Source organism: Netta rufina, assembly GCF_964035555.1.
Source record: "Netta rufina genome assembly, chromosome: 2".
In the NCBI taxonomy this organism is placed as follows: Eukaryota; Metazoa; Chordata; class Aves; order Anseriformes; family Anatidae; genus Netta; species Netta rufina.
The window spans coordinates 22,804,484-22,827,448 of NC_140124.1; the positions used below are offsets into that span (position 1 = coordinate 22,804,484).

The window sequence follows — 22,965 nt, forward strand, 5'->3', positions numbered from 1 at the left end:
TCTTCCTGTGGTCTCTAAAGAGCTCCCCATCATTTCTGCTCTGCCCTTCCTCCCCCATAAATTTTAGGCACTCCATCTTCATAGTCTCTTAAATATGGAGAGTTAATTTTTGTTCAAAAGCTGGCAATTGCCTTTTTCATCCATTCTGTATTCAAATACAAACCTGTTGCCTTTTCCAAAGTCTTTTATGGCCTCTTTCTTCTTCTTTCAAGTTGAACTGCTTTATATTACCCTGCTTTTTCTATTTCTTTAAATACTCACTTTTTTCTGTCCTCTATTCTCTTGCCACCACATTTTTTTTTTCCCCTCCTTTTTCGTCTGCCTGGAACAGCCTCTTTCTGCTGGCCAACTTCTATATTTCCAAAGTTCATCTGTTTTTCTGGAATTTTGGTCCTGGCTTTGGCTTCGTAAGCCTTGTATCCAAATGTCATAGTTAATTCAAGTTAATTCAAAGTAGAATTTAAGCACGTGTATATGTGTGGTTATGGATAAGGATACTTTCCTTAATTGGGGCCATTCTCTTTAAGAACATCCTCCAGGCTGCCTCCTCTTGTGTACTGTTATTGTGACAATTTTAGAGAGTTGGAAGAGAATGGAGGAGCTTGCTCTTTTTTTTGTTGTTGTTGTTGTTCTGGCCCTCATGCTGTTGGGTCTGTGTGATTGATGTGGTTGTGACTTAGGATGATGCTCCAAAAATGCTGTTGCTGTAAACAAAACTAGTTACACTGCTTGTGTACATTTTTAAAATATCAGAATTCTAAAAGCAGAATTGCTATTATTCTATTATTAGCATAACTGTTTTTTTTTTTTTTCCTTGTAAAAGGCACGGATCACATGTGCTTCTTTCCTGTGAAATGTTTTATTTTTAGATCTTAACATATGCAGGTTTTGCCATTCCTTTTCAAAGAATTTGTCTCAATGCCTCAGTATATGCATCTGAAAATCTCATTCTGTAGTATTTGTAGTATTTTCTTTTGTAGTGTAGATGTTTTTTTCACAATATTCTATGTCCCTAGTATTTCTAAGATTATTATTATTTTTTTTTAACATTCTCACATGCAGATTTTCTTTACAATTGATGCAAAAACTAATACCTAAACTGACAGAGATGGCTTTTAGGATAGATTGGCAGGCAAGTTAACCTATTCTGATTTCATCTCTACCATAGGAAAGTGTTGTATGATTCTCTGTTGAAATGCACATTATTTTATTGCTGAATGCTCAATGTCTTATGTTGCTTAAACAATATTCATTGTATTTTAGTCAAGTGTTTACCTATAGCATTTTTGTTTGTTTTGAGGTAGTGGCTTTCACCGAAATTATGCAGTTACACACTTCACTGTTACTGGAGACAACACATTACCACATATGAGGTGATTTCATGAGAGAAGCATATCTTTTGGCATAAATTTCTAAGATTGTGTATAATTATTAGATTGTGTCTTAGTTTGCAATAGCACAGATTGCACTGTTGGATCTGAGAGTGTTGTGGTTTTTTTTCATGATACTTTCCATGTAGTGAGTCATAATAACAATAAAATAGCATAGCATGGCATAATTTGTGGCTTTTCCTACTAGTAACATATTCCTGCATGTATCCTGTCTGCCATGTTTTTTAGGGTATGTTTTAAAAATATCTTAAAATTCAGACCTGACATCTGTCTGTAAGCTCTGGGCTTTATTCCCCGGATCTGTGCTGATCGGTGACCTGATGGTATTTCCCCTCCAGCCTGGCTCATTTTGGGAACCAAGGCACTCGTGATGAACCTTGAGAAGAGGGAGGCTGCCAGTGGGTCCCCTGCCAGCCTTTTGTCCCTCCTTTTACTTCTGCCCCAAAGTAGGCTGTGCATGAGGATGAAATGGACCTCTTTAGGTATCAAGGTCTTGGCCTACTTTGAAACTAAAGACTGCTTGAATGGCCTGTGTATGTCCATCCAAGGCATGGTGGCTGGGACATGAGCTTTGACTGCTGGTGACCCTGGAGCTGGACACTGGGGGACCCTACACAGACCTGAGGAGAAATGGGACCCTGCTGGGACACAGGCAGAGCAGCCCAGGCCAGAGGGGCCAGCTGTCCTGGCACAGTAGCCTAAGTCAAATGTTGAGGCAGAAGCTTCTCCAGAGCACTTTTCCAGGACTCAAAGACTCTCCAAGTCAGACACAACTTCTGTGTTTAGCTGCCCTCAGTTGCTTCCGTTGACTTGTCCATTTCGACCTTGAACCAGTACAGACTTCATGGCTTCCTGTGGCAAGAGGCTCCACTTTGTAACTAGGGACTGTACTTAAAAAGGTCTCCTTTCACTAGGTTTGAACTTGCTGACCTCTTCTGTTGCCTCCTCATTCTTGCATTGCACAAGGCAGAGAACGATCACTGTTTTTTCATGCTGAACATGATTTCCAGATCTTCAAGAACATAACACATGATCCTCAAGAACATAAAAACATTGATAGCAATATCTTTAAAAATATATATATATTTAACATTCACTTCTGAGAGTGAATGTAATCCAAACGATTGTAATCAGTAACTCAAGCAACAGCATCTCTATGTTCCTCAATAATGGGTCACTCACCAGCAGCTCTTTAGTTTCAATAGAGGTGTATGGGCATGGCCAGAATTAAGGGGGTCTTGGAGGGCAAATCTGGGGGCAGCCATCTGTGCCAGTACTGCAGTAGCTAAAGGAGTCACTCACCCTTTCTTCCTCCCCTATTTACAGCTGCTCAGATGCTTTCCCTCCCCTGCATAAGCTCTGGAGCTCATCATACTTCTTCACAAGGGACATGAATTACCTAGCGCAGCAAAAACATGGGGTTGTTGAATCCTCCCAAGTGCTCTTTGATGAATGCCAGTACTGACACCAAGAGTATTTTGATGAGTGTTAGTTCTGACACCAAGCACTTTGATGAGTGCTTGTGCTGACACAAGGTGGGTTCAAGGCTTGCTGATGAGGGGGCCTGGGGACTTCCTACTCTCAAGCAGCAGCCAGCTGTGAACTCACCCAACTGTGACTGATGGACCCCACCTCCATGGACAGTTATCCCATGGATGCTCCCATTCAGAACTTTATTAGCATCCCTCTTTTTGTTGCCTCTGTTGCTTGCACTTGGATACGAAGCCTTTATTTTAACAGCCACTCTCCATTTACTCATTGATAGTCTAAGTCCATTTAAGTTTGTGCCAGCCTTTTCTAGAGCTTAATTAGCTACCTTTACACATCAGTTTATAAATCCTGGAGCATTTGGATCCCCTCACAATCCAAGTTTTTGGTAGACTTCAGCAGCTTTCCATTCCCCAGTTACCTCAGGAGCCTCTATTTGCTTCCAGGTAACTGAGCTTTCTGAACAAAGTTGTCCAGGACCTGCCCACAGTATTTGGAAGAATCAGTAATATTAATCTTACCTCGCTTTGACTGGAAATACGTCTTCTTTCATGTATTCTGGGATGACAGTTGTGTTTTTCAGGAAGACATCCTATTGATCTGGCAAATCATTTTGCCAGAGACAAGTGCAGTCACGTCTCTCTTCCTTTACAAACCAGGCCCTCCAAAACAACGTAATATAAATTCCCTCTAGCCCTTAAGTGCATAAATTTGCTGTTTGTTCAATTGAATTTGATCCTACCTCTAATATCCAGTCCCAAACATCATCCAGCTCTTTCCTGTGGGATTTTTTTTCAGTCATCTTCTTCTTTCCAACTTGGCGTTATCAGCATGTTTCATTAGAGCTCTCCTGATTTTTGTGCCCAGGTTATTATTGTTCTTTTCCCTCCCTCAGCAGATTGGTTCACCCCAGGTGTATTTTTTGTTTGAAAGAGCAACATGCAAATTTGCCTCTTTTGTAGAGAACGTTTGTGCTCATAGCCTCATGTTCCACAGGGATGTGTCCCTATGGGACTATGGGACTTCCCCTCCCCCTACCCCCTGGTGTCATCCTTTCTTTACCACTTTCTATTTTCCAGTTCAGTCACCTCTTATGTGGGAGAATATCAGGTCATTATGTAAACTTCATCTAGGTAAAATCGTGAAGATTCTGAAAGTTTTCAGTGGAATTCTGATGTAGAAGATTTGTTTGCCTAGAAAATAATTTATGAGGGAGAGGATCTGACTGGTGTAGCATGAAGCGTCTTGGTAAATACCATGTGCATTTTGCTTATATACATTTGCCTCAGGTCTAATTATTTTTTTCACTTTATTACTCCAAAGCCTTGTGTACTTTTGTGGCTGGGTTTGTTGTTTCCCAGCTAATTTTCTTCTGGTGTCATGAAAGCCGCAGGGCTCCCTGAGAGAACGGGCCCAAAGGAGCGGGTGCCGTGCAGGACAGCCTGGCACCAGCCGCCCACCTTAGCACTTACCGCTGAGCTCAGCTGGCTGTCAGCCTGTGCTGCTGTGCATCTGCGGCTGGTGGCTTCATCTACCCATTTTGTGTGATCCTGCCTACACTTTTAGGAGGCTTTTTGGTCATTTTATTGTTGGGCTGTTGTGTCCTTGGGAGTCTGCTGGAGGCAGCTGCCATTTTTCCTCAGATGCAGCCTGCTGTAATAGTGACTGCAAATGGTTTCTCATCCTTCTCTGTTTTTTTTCTTTTTCCCTCCCCCATTTAATTTCCTTACTATTCTCTTTAAGCAGCAAGTAGAAAAGCCTCTTGAATTAAAACCATTGTCAGGTGCTGGTTTTGAACATTCCATAAAGGAAAATACCCTCAATTTCCTCGTCCTGCCTACTGGTATTAAAAATCAATGTATACCATGCACTGTGTTACTCCATTGGAGGTGTTTGTTTCCGTGATTTTTAAGAACATTTTAGGAGGAGTATCCTGCAGTTTTTGCCCTTTTCAAATGTAAATGTTTAATCAGTGCTTGCTGAGAGACTGTGCAAGAACACATTCATGAGGTTTATGGTTCTTTTTTCTTATTCCTGCAGTGATCTGCTGTCTTCTGAATATCTTGAGAGGCATATCGAGCAAGGTGGAAAGGCAGTGGAAGTTAAAGTAAGAATTTCCTTTTAATGCTTTGCCTTTTTTATTTGCTTTGCCCTTGATGTTAATGTAAACTCACTTATTTTCTTAGGAGAGAAAACTGTTTTTTTTTTTTTTCAGGCATTTTGTTTGCCTCTTCTGAGGCAAGCACATTTCACGTCTTCTAAGTTCTCAGCTTTTTAAAATAAGCAAAAATTAGTACATTAATGTTTATATCAAAATGTTATCCATGAAAAATGAATACGTGGTAGTTCTTTTTGCTAGTAAATATACTTTACTTCTGATACCTCTTGAAGAAAATTCCTCTATTTTGTTAACTAACATTTTCTCACTGTACTAATGAAAAACCTGGGTTTGTTGTTTGTAATGAGTTTCTTCATAACTTTGGGACTAGCAAGATTTATCGTGTAGAATTTTCTAATGGCTGCTCACTGTCTGAAATTGTGGGTTTCTTTCTCTGGACATTTGTGGATGATGGCTACAAAGTCCTGTTGCTTGCAGTTGTCTTCTACATGCTGTCCCACTGCCTTTGCAAGAATGCTTTTGTTATCTGAATACAACATGGGAGAATTTCCCCGAGGATCTTCTAATTGTTATGACAGCACTATGTAGAAGCAAGATATAAAATTGCTGTAGATTACATAAAATGCATATGAAAGTAATACATACTGAGCATAATTAAAGCTCTTTGAATTTGCCTATCAAGCCAATTTAATTTGAAGTTTACATTTTATTTAGAAAACTTTTTTTTTTTTTCACTGACTCTAAGATCAGGTAAGTACCTGAAACAAATTAGCTAACCTTTATAATGAGAAAGCAGAAGTGAAATCAGACAAAATGTCTAAATCCTTTAGACACTGAATATCTGAATATATATTTCCTTTGGTTTGTCCCTTGCTAATGTTTGTAAGCCTGTAATCTGCTTACTTTTTGTCTCTGATAATAGCCTGAATACATTTTCAGACTGAGGCACACACATACATGTTCCATTAATTTACAAAGAATCATTTTTCAGAAAGTTGTGCTCAGCAATCAAGAAGTCTTGACTCACATTCAGAATATGAGTCAAAGCAGAAATAAAGGTAATAGCTGGTATTTATACGAACAGAACAATCCATTTGTCTGCACTAAAGTATATGTGAAAGTTAGCAAAGTTAAACTTTCCAAGTGCCATCACTGAATTAGGACAAATCTGCTTCTGATGATTCAAGCAAGGCAATATTTGAAATCAGTGGCTCCTCTCATTGAAGTACCATTTAGTTGCATGGGGAAGGGACGCAGGGTCAAGCCTTTCAGGGAAAGGTCATAAAAGTTTTCTGGGCAAAGCACCTCCCAGTCTCCGGGGTCCCAGAGATTGTCTCCCCTTCAATTAGCCACTGGGCAGGGTCACCACCTAACTTCAGCTTTTAACCACCTCCCTTAGTGCTACTAAACCTTATTTTAATACATTTAATTAAATGGGGGGTCGGTTTAATTAAAGGGGATCGTTTCCAATTGGTGTCACATTTCCTCCTACCCATGCTCTGCCTGTGCCTTCTGCGCTGTGGGCAGGGACATGCAAGGGGGCTTTGCTGTTCCCTCACCCATTGCACCACGAGTTCTTCAGACAGTAGTCCAAGAAGGAGGGCATCATTTTTTAAATGTATATATTTTTAATTTTATTTATTTTTTCTCATTTTGCAACAATTGAACATCCTGGATCAGCGGAGAGAAAAGCAGCTGCTGTGTATCAAAATGTCCAGAAGAACCTGCTGGCCATAATCAGTGCCAAATATTCAGAAAAGTGCAGGTATCAGAAGATTTTCACAAGAGTGCAGGCTGCTAAGTACATTTTGATGTCAGACACCAAGTGAGACTAAGCTCAGTACCCAATTGCTGTTAAAAAATGAATCTGTCTGCCTCTGACTAGCTGGTACTTTTTAAAGCACCTGTAAGCGCTCTGTTGGTCCTTTGAACAAAGTCAAAAGTCCCAGCAGTTTCTCTTTGGCATTTGAGAAACTGAGCTCTGGTTTTAGATCAAATGTTTTGAAAATCCTCCTGCAAATACAAGGATTTTTCGTGCTCATGATTTAGCACCCTCAATTTCTCTGGCAACTGTTTACAGTAACCAGTAAAACAAACTTTAAATTGGTGCTTATAATACACACCAGGCAAAACATAAGTAATTATTATGCTAAATCTTAGGGATGGTGCAGATTGCTTAGATACTTACTTAAAAATAGCCAGTGAAAGAGTGAAACATAATTAAGTCACAGAAAGAAAAGGCAGTGTGTTTTTCAGCCTATTCTTTAGCAGGAGAAGAGGTATTTCGGAAGGGAGGCAGGTTTCTATCATTGCTTCAAGGGGCTGCTCTTCAGTCTGGGAAATATGGGCAAAGCCAGGAGCTTTGGATGGCTGGGGGAAAGCAGCCGTACGTACACGCAGCACTTTGGGAATGCTACAAGCATGGAGGTGTCCAGGAAGCAGATGCCTGCCTTGTCTCATACGAGATGTAGCATTGACAACTACTTTTACCACTCCTCCCCCTCTCCAACCCTCCAGTAAAAGTTCCTGTGTGGCAGAATGTGTACAGATCTGCCTTTACTTAGGGTGCTTCAGAGGGGAGAGGAGAGCAGAGAAGGAAAGAAACATTCATAAAATTTAAAATGCCGCTTTGAATGAGCAAAGGGATTTTTATAAGGAGGAGAGTTCTCAGTTTAAGGCACCTTTTTATTTACAAGAGAAAGTTGAATTACATTTGATTGCAGCATAACTCGCTAATAAATTGGGTCACTGTGAGGGTGGAACATGTACATGTTTTTGCAGGGTGCCAGTATTTATCAGCTGCAGAAGAGAGGCTTCTCTGAAAGATGTCCTTGTTGATTTGGCACAGTTTGGCAGCACCTGAGACATTCTTATTAAACCAGTAACAAGATGCAATGCTTAAGAAAAACAAAAGGAGATAGATCTTTGAATTATTTCAGTGTTTCCCCCCTTTTTACTTTAGATCATTTCTCTAGCTTCTTAGGAAAGCAGCAGTATTGTCCTAAATTCCTTTTGGTAGCAAAGAGAATAATCAATTAATAAGAAAGAGAAAAACCCTTCATGCATTGCCTTATTCCTTTTTGTGTCAGTCCAGATCATCCTATGCTCACAGCACATAAATACTCGGCTTGTGTATGCTTTATGTTGCTGCAGTATATCTCTGTGTCCTTTTATCTTTCTCTGTTTTCGGGTTATCATTCTGTCGCTGATGCTGTCAGTGAGATGAAAGGCAAAAACCAGCTATAGTGCTGAGTAACTCACAGTGCTGGATGGTTCCCCCTGAGAAGGAACAACTAGTATCTCTTCTTCAGTGACATTTTCTAAATAAAAAATGTTTCAATTTTCTTCTTTGGAGATTATAACATCAGACAATTCTATAAAAATTCTTGGAAAATTGCTTCCTGAAACAATTAAGCAATGAAAATAATTCAGATCCCAGTAAGAGCACTTGCATGGGTAGAGTTGTAATAGATAAACACCATGTATTTTTGATGACGTTTCAATACAACCACAAGGAACTGTATGTCATAGGTAATCCTAAAATTCATAAATGTGGTGGTATAAACACAGGCTGTGTGTCCCAGGCACAAAATTATAGCAGGTATGCTCAAAGCATGAAGCAACATTGCCTTTTGCTTCTCCTTCACAGCATGTTCATAATCATGATAGTGTCAAACAACTTAAGTGGAGTGATAGTGCCAGGTACTATTTTTCTCTGTGGTAGTCTTGACAGAGAGGCTTTGGACAAACTTGCCTTGTGACTTAGGATTTCAGCATCCTGTTTGGTTGTGCCCATGGTGCTGGGCACTGCCCAATGTTTGGTTCCTGGCACACAGAAGATTCCTGTTCCTGTAGCTATTTTAATGCCTATGAACAAGAGGGGAAAATTATTGCTCTTGGCTGACTTACTGTGATTAAAGTCTCAGCTTCAGTGTGCCATGATATGTATTCGGAAGGCTATTTAAATGCAATTTTAAGGAAAAAGATCCAGAAGGGAGCAAAATATTAAAATCTGGAAAGGCCGGAGAAGGCTGTGGACCATTTACATGACTTTTTATTTTAAAATTCAAAACTCTTTCCTTCAAACCTGCTCTGATAGAGGTGTTGAGGTGCAGTCCATTGGCCAAGGGCAACATCTGTGCTGTCACATCTCAACACATGTGTTTTGGGAGACCTTATCCTAAATACCATTCAGACATTTCACTGTATCACTACAGGCACTGCCTGACCATAAGGTCACAATAACAAATTATTGCAAACAGTGCAGCCAGAGTATACTACTAGTCTGTGAGCAGGTAAGTTTTATTATTAACTAGTTTGTTTCCAACTTGATAGTAAAGCTCTTCCACCAGCAGTTTCCAGATTTAGTGGCATCCACTGTCTGAGCTCTGCAGAGGAATCTGGTGATTTTTGCATATGTATAGTGATAACTTTCCATTTCCTAGCCAGAGAGGAAGGAGTTTCAACTTGACAGAAAAGCCTGTATGCTAAACAGGCTTTCCTGGCAGAGATTCCATAATGTTCCTGAAAACCTGAGTGCCAACCCAGCTGATGTGAGAGGAGGGAATATGGTGAGGCTCTGCCCCAGGAGCCTGCAGCCCGGGGCTAGCGGGGAGCTGTGTGCACACCCCGCACTTGCACAACCTGGTGATGCAGCCCTGGGGGAGAAAAGAATCTAAAAAGGAACAAATTGTAAATAATGCAGGAATTATATATGCCTATTTCTGGCAGGGCTTTTTTGGCTGTGTCCAGAGACCAAGGAAGCTGTTAGTAACAGAAAAGTCACTTGATAGAAGATTTTGAATAAAGGTGCCCACAGCATCATCAGAGCTCCTGTCTCCCTCATTCCCTCTACAGAGCTCTGCTTGCCTCATGGCTAATTATTAATAAATCTAGGCCATAATCTACTTTTTAGTGATAGCAATAAACAAGCCAAAGAGGAGCTGACAGGGAGTCTAGGAGTCTGACACAGTTTAGTAGGGGGTTCCTGCAAGGTCAATCTCCGTACTGCACTCATTGAAAATTTTCATTAATGATCTAGGTAAAAAAGGTGTGGGCATGTTAATGAAAATTGCTAGCAGTACAAAATTGGGAAGCAATACAATGCACAAAAGGATCAGATGGAGAACTTGGCTGTCTTTGACCAAAGGAGTAAGTAAAAATGGGATGAAATTTGATAGAACAAATGGCAACTTCTTTCACTTAGGGACTAATCATAGGATTTTTTTTGCTTAAGATGGTAGACTGTAAATAGCAGAGCACAGAATGACTACATAGTTTACAACTTAAAGGATGCTGCCATGGCAAAGTGAACTGTGATCCCAGAAAGTATTACTTTCCTATTACAGAGTCAAATTATTTCCAGTAGATTTTGGATAGAATTAATGCTATCACGTGTGCCATGATGAAGTGCTGACAAACTTTTAAAATGCCTGTGCATTTTCAGTTGCTCTGGACATACTTTTTTCCAGCAGTATCATGCTGCCATAGTGAATCAAGAAGCATTGAGGAGTATCTTACTTTCCTGTTTTAGCATTATTTGAATTATGGAGACAATTCCTCTGGGTTTCAGTAAAATACAGTATCCCCTGTGGGATACCAGGGCAAGATAATCAGTCATCTTATATAATGCATTTGCCTGACCTAATGGTCCTGCAGGCTGGTGCTTTTAATGTACATTGGCATTAACATTTGTCTTATATCTATACATTTATCTCCTTGCTATTACTAGCTCACTTTTTGCTCGTAATACATCCTGCTACTGTGAAGGAGGAAATTAAAAGTAACAGCTTTCAGTATTAGGAGCCTTTCTCAGGCCATGTTTTTAAATATACTACACTGGAATGAATCTCAGATCATGACTCATGTACAATCTTACAGGTTTAATTATATTGTCTTCCTTCCTTTTATGACATAAAAAAATAAATTCAGTGTTTTAAGCTAGTTCTGAAGGGGAAAAAATGTCAGAATGTCAAAGCCTTCAAGAGCTTAAAATGCACATCCTATTGTAGATGCAGACCCCAGTGATGAGTCCTGGTTCTGCTGAAGTGAAAACCGGGGGGACTTAGTGACCACAACGAAGCACCTCTTGCGTGCCCAGAAAGCCAACTGGGCACGCAAGTATCCTGGGCTGCATCAAAAGCAGCGTTGCCAGCAGGTTGAAGGAGGAGATTCTCCCCCTCTGCTCTGCTCTCATGAGACCCCACCTGGAGTGCTGCGTTCATCTCTGGAGCCGCCAGCACAAGGACATCGATGTAATAAAATGAGTCCAGAGGAGGGCTACAAAGATGATCAAGGGGCTGGAGCAGCTCTCCTGTGAAGACAGGCTGAGGGAGCTGGGGTTGTTTAGCCTGGAGAAGAGAAGGCTCTGGGGAGACCTTACAGTGGCCTGCCAGTACCTAAAGGGGGCCTACAAGGAAAGCTGGGGAGGGACTCTTTGTCAGGGAGTGTAGGGATAAGACAAGGGATAATGACTTTAAAATAAAAAGGGCAGGTTTAGATTAGATATTAAGAAGAAATTCTTCACTCAGAGGGTGGTGAGGCCCTGGCACAGGCTGCCCAGAGAAGCTGTGGATGCCGCATCCCTGGAGGTGTTGAAGGCCAGGCTGGATGGGGCTTTGGGCAACCTGGTCTGGTGGGAGGTGTCCCTGCGCATGGCAGGGGGTTGGAACTGGATGATCTTTAACATCCCTTCCAACCCAAGCCATTCCGTGATTCTGTGAGTGCTCTCCACTGCGGTTTTCACACACCTTAGAGGGAAGGGAGCAATCCAGTGCTTGAAATCACAGAAAAGTCCTGCCAGACTTTTTGTACATCAAGATTTATATTTTTTCTAGTTACATCGTATAGCATACATGGGCAGAGTGGCATGAACCAAGTGTTCTGTAAACTCAATCCATGCAAAGACTGAATTTAGCTAATGGAAATTAACTACTGCAATAGCATTAAATAACATTAAATCCTTTTGTAGATGCTCTTCTGAAAAACAACAACAACAACAACAACAAAAAAAACCAACAAACATTTCCTTTTTGGGTTTAACTTAATCCCCTTGAGGGAAAATTAAACGGAGCAAACTGAAGCTGCTGTACTTCTGAAAGAGCACTTCCACGCAATACTTCAGTGTGCTTTAGCTTGATGTTTTTACTTACTTGATGTTGACTTCTGCATATAGTCCTATTTAGACACATCTGTTTTTCCCTATAGATACTGAACTGGCACTGTATTATATACTCAAGATTAATGGTTCTAGGCAGTCTCAAGCTCTGTGAATTCTCACTTAAAGATAAGTTTCTGTCGTTCAGGAATAATGAAGGGCCAGTAAGGAAATCTGATTAATATTTTTCTCCATTTTACTCAGTACTTTACCATGTTCTGACTGGTAGGTATCCATGTAGGTGCATACCAGCATCTCATCTTTTCACCTGCTTTGTTGTGTTTATAGTAACCTTGCACATCACATGCATATAATTTGGCTTCAGACGCAGCATTGGCTATTAAACTATTGTGAAAGATTAGTATTGGTAGATTATAAAGATTTTTTGTATAGTCCCTTTGAGCATTTGTTCCCTTTTCCCCATGTATAAGAACACATAAATGGGGTAAAGTGGCTGTCATTAAAAGGATTTACATGCTCAGAGGAACTGGGCACTGCTACAAGAACTGACTTAAAGATAACAGAGTAGGGAGGAAGAGGTAACCAACTCTGTTCTCCTTTAGCTCATCTGCATGCAGCAGGTGTTAATTAAAAGCATTTTTTCTTACACTGAGACAAGGCAAGTCAAGAGGCTGTTTCGCAAGCAGATGCCAAGGCAGCTCCCTGACCAGATGGCGTTGTGCTGACATGAGCTCTCCATCCACACCCTGCAGCTACATTCGTGGAGCATCTTCTCGCATAGCTACTGGGCAGTAAACATGAGCCTCATTTGGCCTCAGAGCTGGGATGTTGGGCTTATAGCGTGTGCCATCTGCTGAGGGCGCCCACCGTGAATCACCAACAGCAGCTGGAGTGAGCTGCCTGCATGTGGTACCCCATCATGTACACGTGTGCGTATGTTCAAGAGTGCTGCCAGCAGTCTTTAGGCATAGGCATTTTGTGGAGAAGCCTTGGAAGCGGTGATGCTTTATCTCTAATTTCAGAATTCAGATTTCTGATTTTCAAAACCAGAAATAGAGTTATAAGCTGATGTCACTGCTACCTTTCGCTTCTGTGTTGTGTGGATACACCTGGTATCTGTTTTCCTACAAAAGGCAGACACCGCTTACATTTTCAGAGCAGTTGGCTTTCCAGAGTCTACAGTGCACTTAGCTGAATCCAGAGACCTACTCTGAGGAAGAACATGCTGCACAACAACACGGCCATGCCAGCAGGCCCAATCCTTTGCTGCAAAACATGACAATTAAAAGAGATTTTTCTCTCCATGCAGTTACACTGCCCATTGGAACAACACAAGCCAATGTACCATGTTGTTTTTCCTTCGTACAGACAGAAACCTACCCATAATGAGTCATTTTTGGTCATAAAGGTCAGTTATAAAGGTGTGCAATTTCTTCTCCTGTTGATGTTTTCCATGCACTTAGTTATTACCGGGTTAAAACTTGTACAAGCATCAATAATTCGTAAATAGATCTAAGTGATGACTAAGGAAGCAGTTTTAAAACTTGTACCCCACAACGGGTAGCTCTTTAAAAAGCTAATCGTTATCTGGCACTTCAGAGAAGAGCACCAGAGTCGTTAGCTGGCCTTTTGGGAGCTTTCTGCTGCAAAGGCAGAGGGAGCTGTGTTAGTAGGATCTGATCTAGACCAGCAGTCTCCTTTCCTTTGGATTAATGGGTATTAAAATAGGAAAATGCTGGAAGGAGGAAGTTATTAATTTTAGGGTCAGTGTCTGAGTGTAGCATGAGTTTTAATGGCAAGCACCTCTCCTAATTGCAGAAAAAAAATGCATACTTTGAAGATCTGATGTCAGGTGTTATTTGAAAGCAGATGAATGAGCATCCTTAATTTTCCTCCCCCGGGAAGGTCACAGTGTCTCTGCAGTGAATAACAAGTGCTGTCAGTGTATGGTCAGCAAGTACTTTCTTCACTGAAACTGCAGACAAGAGTGAACCTCTGCCATCACTGACTGCAGTGGCGGTTCTTCACTTATTTTCATTTTTTTTGTGAATATGTGTTAATGCTTTTTTCAGTCTTGGTGTTTACTCAACAGCTGGTGCCTCTTTTGGAAGGGACAATCTATCTTAAAGGATAAAAACGGGGGCAGACTTTACTTGCATCATTAACATCTCTGCCTTTCCATGTTTTCAGTATCTTTGCCACTCTAACTCCTCAAACAGACTGCAGGGAAACTCAGACTGACATGGACATAAAGGCTGCAAGCTGGTTGGCAGTGAGCTGTAGCAGTTCACAAGACAATATAACTCTAATTCAGAATTTTCCTGTAATTATCCAATTTAAGCATGAAGATCAAGATTAAGTCATAAACTGACCACTGTCATAATGATTCATTTGTTTTAATTGATCCTGCTATGGGGTCATTCAATTTATTTATTTATTTATTTGGTAGAATTCTATTCCATTTTTAGCTTCCCAAACTGATGCAGTTCTTATTAAATATCTGTATTTTCCATATTGCTCTTGCAAATCACCAATGGACGACCAAGTCCCAAGGGCACTGGCAGAGAATTTGTTTTGCCTCGTGCTAACCACAGCATGTAGAATGGCTGCGTGTCCTGTGGAAGCAAAGCACTTGAACTTCTCTCTGCAGTAACGTAAGATGGCTGTTGGGTACCATGTGAGTGTCCAAGTGTGTAGCTAGGAGGACTGTCACTGGGATGGCATTGTCTCATGGTTAGAAGATACTTAGCCGAATTTTCTCCCAGACCCTATCTGGCCAGTTTCAATTTTAGAGCAGAAAGGGATCTTTGCATCTCTGGCTGACGTATGTCGGAAGAACGGCATTATTTCCTCTTCATCTGAATGCCGAGCCATTTCCTGGTAGCTGACAAAGGCCGGCATGGAGGTCTGATTTGCTGAGATGGGCAGTTATTATCTGCTTTTCAGAGAGCAGAAAAGGGCTGTAATAGCAAGAGGAAGCCAATAGCTCTTTCTTCACAAAAAGGCCACAATGCCGTTGACTGAGATTTCTTGGTAATGCTGCTAATTTCAGCTATTGGGAGAAGTCTTAATATTCTGGCACTAGAATATTTTTGGGAAAAAATGAAATTGCTAGACTTTTTACAGCTCCTATCACACAGCTACAGACATCAATAGGGAAAAGAAACAACCCTGGTCCTTCAGTGCATATTTCCAAGGTCAGAGCAAAACTGGATATATGTGATGATTTTGTTTAGTTCGTGGTCTTACATCTTACTGCAATTCTTCCTGTACCACAGCATACTTTTTTTTTTTTTTTTTTTTTTTTTTTTTTTTTTTTTTTTTTTTTTTACAGCATCTGCTGTAAAGGAGCTTTAGTACATGTCAAAAAAACAAGAAGATATCAACCTCAGTACTACAGGGAGGCAAAGACAGGAAACTTCCTGTCTGAAATTACATATTCTCCAAAGAAAATATTATCTATAGATTAACAATCTGCAGTTGTCCCAGTTGTCCTGACTCTCACTGCAGAACCAATCCCAAACTTCATTGCTGTAAGTGCTTTTCTCTTCACATTTTGTGAACTGTTGAAATGGAATCTCCCCAGACCACAATATACATTTTGCACCCACCCCATCAAATGCCACGTTATCGCTATGTTTTATCCTCTTGAGATGCTGTTAGCAGTGCTAAACAATCACTTTTCCCAGAGCCACCCAGTGTTAGTGCTACCTGCTTTCACAGTATCACCTCTTATTTCTTTGCTGAGATTATGATAATTAGGTGATGTTCTTACACAACCTCAAAACTTCATTTAAAGTATCCTGATAGCAGGCTTTCTTATAGTGAATATATATATATATTAATTTAAAAAATCATTAAATACTTGAAAATAGCTATTTTGTTTTAAGACCCCTTAAATTTTAATAATCAGTTTGAGGTGACTTATCTTAATAGGAACACGTAAGTTATGTGTAAAAATATCCCCCAGATATTAGTGTATAGAAGTAAATGTTTTGCAGTGGTAAGAATGGGCCCTTGAGACTGAGAAGATTGGTTATATTTCTGTCTCTACCACAATTAGCATGCACTTCAATAGATCAGTGAATCGAACTGTTTTGATTAAGTAGAATAGAATTTGAGTTGCATTTTTCCTAGGTAAGTATTTAAAGCTGTTTTCCTTATATTTTTCTTTTCAGGATTTGTAAGCATAAAATTTTGTTGATTGATTTATTACGGAATAAGCTAATTTGGAGGTACTACCATGGAGCATTTACTTGATTCTCAATAAGAATATCAAAACACACTTTTCAGCCACAGACTTGGATTCTTAGTACTAAAAAATGTTCCTCCTGGTTACAAACACATGGTTTTGCAAAATAATGGAGCCCGAGATTCTACTTCTGATACATATTAAATACATTTTCTGAGAAGAAACCAATTTGTCTAATTACTTCAAATTCCTTTCACAGTTATAACTCTGGACAACTCCCTAGTTTTACTCAACATTGTTCCCATATTCATGTGCTTATATGAGTTATATCTTTTACAGGAATGTTACTGCAAAAGTTATTTTTAGAGAGCATTTTATTACTCATAAAGCTTCAGCTCATCCATATGGTTTGATTGTTAATTTTGTTACTAACCTGCTGGAATGTCTCTTTTTGTAGTTTTCATTCGTGAGTTCTGGAAAGCCCTAAGCAATACTGTGGCCCTGTAGTGGTGGACATCTTATAGACTGAAAAAAAATGAGAGGTCATACGAGGAGAGCTTTAAATAACTAAGATATAGGAAGTAAGTAGGTGTATCAAAGGAGAATGAAATAGGAGAATAAGCCAAAATAAGACAGTCTGTCTGAATCACATGTAACAGGATGTAGGTGGCTCCTTACACAGTGAAGTAACAGGCCTGCCAAATAGTGTCAGACCCTTCATTTGATCAGGTGGTGCACGTAGTTAGGCACTGGGACAGGTTGCCCAGGGAGGTGGCGGAGTCACTGTCCCTGGGGGTGTTCAAGGAAGGGTTGGACATGGTGCTTAGGGACATGGTTTAGTGGGTGACATTGGTGGTAGGGGAATGGTTGGACCAGATGATCCTGAAGGTATTTTCCAACCTTAATGATTCAAGGGTTCAGTGATTCCCTGTTACGCTGCTGGTGCTGCTCACTGCAGCCATGAGCCTCTGAGGTGTGCTGTGCTGCCTGCCTTGGCATCCAACACCAGCCCAGCACTCCATATCACCCAAGAACAAATGCTCCAGAGAAGATTTTGAGACGGGATGAATGATTTCCAGTGACCCGCTTGGGAGCAGATCTCCTTCCCTGCTGGTGGCCATGCTCTGAGAAACAGGCTCCTGCATGTGCTCAGGCAGGACCTCAAAACAGAGGCACCTGTGCTTAGTAATTGCTTTCAGAAATAGTTTGCATGCCTCATAGAAATTAGAATGGCATTTCTTGATCAAAAACCAAAACTACCAACATATTCTACGTGATTTATTTTTTTTGTTGCCTTTTGCCTGATCCTGATTAATTCTTTTCCATAACTGAAAAATAAAATGCAATAGCATTTAACATCAGAGGTCTAAAATGATTATGCTATACATTGTTCAGTCATGCAAGTGACTGCCAGCTTCTGCAAAAGCGGGAATTATAATGCTTTTCCTTCCCTGCAGTAAATAGATATAAATGTTCACATGGCTGGGCACATTACGTAGGTAGATTATTCATACCTGTGGGATAGCATTTGCTGGTAGGAAATTGAAAGAGTAAAATGTTATTATGAAAGAAGGAAGGAAGGAAGGAAAGAAGGAAGGAAGGAAGGAAGGAAGGAAGGAAGGAAGGAAGGAAGGAAGGAAGGAAGGAAGGAAGGAAGGAAGGGAGGGAGGGAGGGAGGGAGGGAGGGAGGGAGGGAGGGAGGGAGGGAGGAAGGAAGGAAGGAAGGAAGGAAGGAAGGGAGGGAGGGAGGGAGGGAGGGAGGAAGGGAGGATCAAACAAACAAACAACATTGCATTGAAAGTCTTTACCTTCTAATTAGTTCTCTACTCAACAGAAGTGCAATAACATGACATAACTAATAGTGAAATTTACTTCTGCAAGGTAAAGTGGCAGTGAGAACTGGAGGGAATTTTTATTTGGCATTCAAATATTGACACGGTGCTATACTGAATGCATTGGGTACACAGACAGTAGAACTTACTTCACTATCAGTGTGACTTATGTGAAAATGGGGATATGTTGAGTCAAGTCTCCTGGATTTGACTCAGAAAGCGTACGTTATCTCTGGAAGAGAAGAGGCAAATATAAACTGAAATTTCCATTAGCTTTGGAGCACTGGGGAACGCTTTTGATTTGTTCACTTCTTAATCAAATATTATTATTTGACAAGCATACCTTTCTCCTTAGAAATAGGAAATTACCAGGCCCTCAGGGCAGAGCTCATCTTATCCAACACAGCCATGTGCAGAACAGGTGTCAAGTCTAAGCCCCTTGTTTCCAGATCTCAGTGAAGAAAGAGGGGCGCTTCTGAAATTATTTGCTTCTGAAATCTGCCTCAGGATACCAGGGATTTTGCACTGAATATATCCACCTCCATTCAGTGGAGAAAGAGTCCAAATGATGATGTTTGACTAGGTACCAAACTCACAGATGGCTGAAAAGAGATGGGATGAACCCTCTTTGAATGACACTCAATTCTTGGTACTATGTCATGGGGTTGGCCATGCAATTACTGAAAAACAGTGTCGGACAGGACAGAGTGTGATACTGTGGGATTTCCTGTGGATTTACAGTCTCAATTTATGATTTCAGGGAGGAGAACATTGTTATTATCAGGGAAAAATTCGAGGAAATCCAGTATCATTTGTTGCCTTGTCAACATGCCATGGACTACAGTAAGTCTGCTGTTTTGTTTTTACTGAGCTTTACTTAGTCTGTTAAGCAAAATAAATCTGTTTATAGAAAAATAAGTGCTATTTATTTATTAACTGGTTTGCAACAACCATTATGAAGCTTAACAATCTTTAGAAAAAAAGTTTTATCTTGAACTTTGTAAAAGCCTTGTTTGTTTTCAGAACTCACTGCCAAAGTGCACAAGTTTCTCTTCTCATTTTTTTTTTAACTAAGAACATGTTATAGTGACTTTGATCAGATATTGCTTTAAAATAATTTACTATAGGGATGCAAGAGTAAAAGTAGTTGAAAATACCCCAATTTATACGAATAAAAAGCACTACCAATATTGATATGAACCATTTGAAATTTGTCCATGTTGTTTCCTTGTTAGAATGACATATTTTTTTTTTCTTTCCCACTCTCTTTTCAAAGGAAAATAACAGTGTAGAGTTTCTCTAGTTCCATCCATTTCCTTCACAGCTTGGGTAATACCTTTGTTAAAGTCAAATCTCTGAAAATCTGGAATAAAGGATGAATTGTGCAAATTTGCCTTAAAGTACATAATTTTAGTGATAATGTAGTTAAAGCAACTGTCATCTGAAAGTTACTTGGAGCTGTATGTTGATTGTACACCTTTTGAACCTGTCTACTTTTGGCACTATTGAAAGAAGCTAGTGAGGTTTTCAGAGCAGCCAAGTAACTTCAGTGTGTATTTGCTCGTGGAATTACAAGTCCTCAGCACTTTTAATACTAATATTAGCTTGAAAGGTCATGGGAGCAAGAGAGCCTGAGTGTGGAGATTACCTGAGTTTTGCTTTTTTTCCAAGGATGCAGGATTTAGCTGATCAAAATCTTCTTCAGCTTATTTTCCATCTCCAGCTATTCTGTAGTTTTAGTATCAGACACATATGTACTTGTGTTTGTCTGGTTTCCTTCTTTTCTTTTTATATATTTTATATATTTAAATTTTATACTTTGTCATTCTTGCACTCATTGTCTGACTTAGAGATGTGTTTCTCTCTTTTACAGTCAAGGTTGAACAGCTCAATAAACCTGACCTCAGGTTTGGTAGTGTCAGTGAGCCTAAAAATAGTAGCATCCTAATGCATCCTGAGGGGGTTTAGCTTCGTGGCTTCCATTAGCAGTGATCCATTAGGTCTTGGTCCCTGCCAACTCCTAGGAGAAAATGCAGTAAAGTAAGGAGAGGATGTGCACGTCCTTTCCTGGCCTCCTTTGGCTGGTTGGTTTTTAAGACTGACCCTCCTGCTTCTTGGTATTCTTAAATTGAATAGTATTCAAATCAAGCTCTTCTAACATAGTAATATGATGAAACATATTTTTTTCCTGTATAATTCTGCTCTCCCTTGTGAAGTATCTTTTTTTTTTTTTTTTCTTAAAGTGCAATGAAGTTATGAAGTTTCAGAAGCTTACTATATATCAGGCTGGTAACTCCAGCATCTGCTATGAGAAAGTATTGTTTTCCTGAGCTGTATTAAGCTCACATTCAGTGACACTGCATCTCCACCTTTACAGCTAGCTCCTCCACAGTCGATTTCAAATGCTAAGTAAGTACTGCAACCTCACACTGGCAATCAGAACTGCAACACAGTTTGGAGTTCTCAGTGGTATAATGGAAGCCAGGGAGAGCTGTCTTTTAAAAAGGTCTGCAGGGCAGAAACTCTGCTTTCCCAAATGTTAGGGAGTGCATAATAAAGAACAAATTCCTTTAATAGAATAACAAGCTTCATATTCACATATTCAAAAGGTTCGTGCTAAGTATGAGATCATGCTAAGTATGAGTAAGATGTAGTAGTACCCCTAGATCTTGGCCAGTAATCTTGGCCATGTCTTTTTTTTCAGACATCTCTGTAGAGATAATGTTGTATTTGTTCAACTAATCATGAATTGTGAGTTCTTCTCTTGGTAATGTCTATGTTGTGGTCTTCCTTTTGTTAGTTAAATTAATAGAGCTACTGACTGATGGAGTGCTTAAAATTATGAATTTCTTCTCAATTACTTTGCTAATGAAAAACATCTCTCTACAACCTTAACTCCAAGCTAGCTGGTATATTTCTTTTTCCTGTGGGATAAGCAGTAACCACAGCTTCCTATGAGTTAACACTAAAAACTTTGAATACAAAACACATTGGTTGCTGGGATATAAATAAGCTATAGTCAGGCACAACGCACAGTTCTGCTTCAAGACCAGGCGCAGAAATACCAGGTTGTTCTTTGATTTTGCTGCCCACTGGTGGTAAATGCCTAAACTGCTGTTGTAACTGCAAGTTAGATTTAGGACTACAAATTTGCTTGTCTGAAGACTTTACGTAATCTAAATTTGGGTTTTTGAAGTGTCCCGTGTTTTGCTACTGCTTTCTCTCTAGCACACCAGTGAATGTCTGATACCTTCAAAGAGCATGGGACTCTTGAAGTCACTTGGAAAAGAGCCGTGAATGCTCTGAGCAGGCAAGTCAGATCTGTAGGTCAGACGTAACTATTATTGTTATTGAGTGACTTGATCTGAGGTCAGTGCTGCACACGAAATCATTTACTGATAGCACTTAGTCTTGCAGACTGTGCTTAAGTAAAATTGCAATGAGAAGAAAGGAATTTTGCCTGATTAGCAGCTGAAAGATGTTCCCAAATCTCATATTTTTCCCAGGAAGAAAACTTCAGCAGGTGCTGGAGTATTAATTTTAAAGAAGTGAAGACAGCATTTGTTTCTGGACACTAAGCACAGACAGTTTGAAAGGGGAAACAGCTTTAAATTGTACATGGACTCCTGACCACTTCTGATGTATTCCATAGACTCAGCAACCCAGGCTACATCTGTGAATGTTAAATGGTTAACCCTCTAAATGAATGATGCTAAGACAGACATACTCATCAATGGATGCAATAGTTTACAAGTGTAATATATGCTTGTATTTCTTATCATGAGTATCACATAATATCCATATCGATGTAGTACTGTATATAGCCATTAACTTTTTCTAGAAATATGAACCTAAAGTGACACAATTTAAGATGAGAAAGACCATCTGTCATAACTGTTATTACTGGAATGCCCTAAACAGCCCTTTATGCCCTTTGTTCTTGGTACTATGCATGATTTTTTTTTTTTTAATATATTTTTATTTGTGGGAAAGCTGTGGGCATTTTCCAAAACCTCTGTATGCATATTTCTGAAGACAGATCCTTTATTGCAGGTAGATCAGTCTTGTTTGGGAATGGCTCTGAACTGGATTTTCAACTGTCTACATGAGCCAAACTTCTGCGGTATTTTTGTGTGTTGTAGGGGAGACTTCTATAAAAAGTAAAGTCTGTTTCACTTTGGGAGAGAATGCCTTTCTTTTTGAAGCAAAGAAACCAAAAAATGACTCAGAATAATGTTCAGTTCCTGAAACCATTTTTAACTGCTTCCTTTCAGAAAAATATGTTTTTTAAATACGTGAAGTTCTTAAACTTCAATGTTATACTAATATTTGTTTATTAAATCAGTTTACATTTCCTGCTCTTGACAGTGGGATGTTCTATGATGGAAATCATACATACCTTATTGAGCCAGATGAAAACTACTCTTCGGATGTAAGTAGAACAAGTAGAACTTGTAGTAGTCCTAATGTGTTGTTTGTGGAATACAGATGAGGTTGCAGGGCAGGCTCTGTGGCCAAAGGACAATCCCCTCATTCCCAACTTATTAACCTGGTGTCTGAGCCCTCATCGTCACAGACAGAGGTAGTCCTCCAAAAATTCGGTAGTGGTATATATATGCTTATGTGTGTTTATGTCTATGGTCCATAACACTTGGAAGTAGAGCACCAGAGGATGAAGGTCCCATGGAGTCAGCAGGAGTGTCCTGTGTCCTGTGAGTGTCCTGTCCTCTTCTCTGGCACTTCCCACTCTGCGTTCAATACATCACTCTCCTCCTGATTTGACCTTGAATCCAGTTCAGCAGCTCTGGGCAGTACAGTGTAGAGAA

At 40.0% G+C, this 22,965-nt stretch overlaps 1 protein-coding gene across 1 annotated transcript in view; it reads left to right on the forward strand.

Annotated features, from left to right (window-relative positions):
* The window catches only part of ADAM22 (ADAM metallopeptidase domain 22), a gene marked incomplete at both ends in the record, with an annotated part of 134,315 nt that overhangs the window by 58,242 nt on the left and 53,108 nt on the right, over window positions 1–22,965 (forward strand). The window contains 3 exons of the mRNA XM_084306638.1: window positions 4,920–4,986; window positions 18,900–18,982; window positions 22,508–22,571. Coding sequence (XP_084162764.1) covers window positions 4,920–4,986; window positions 18,900–18,982; window positions 22,508–22,571 — 214 coding nt within the window. The remainder of the gene's footprint in view (window positions 1–4,919; window positions 4,987–18,899; window positions 18,983–22,507; window positions 22,572–22,965) is intronic.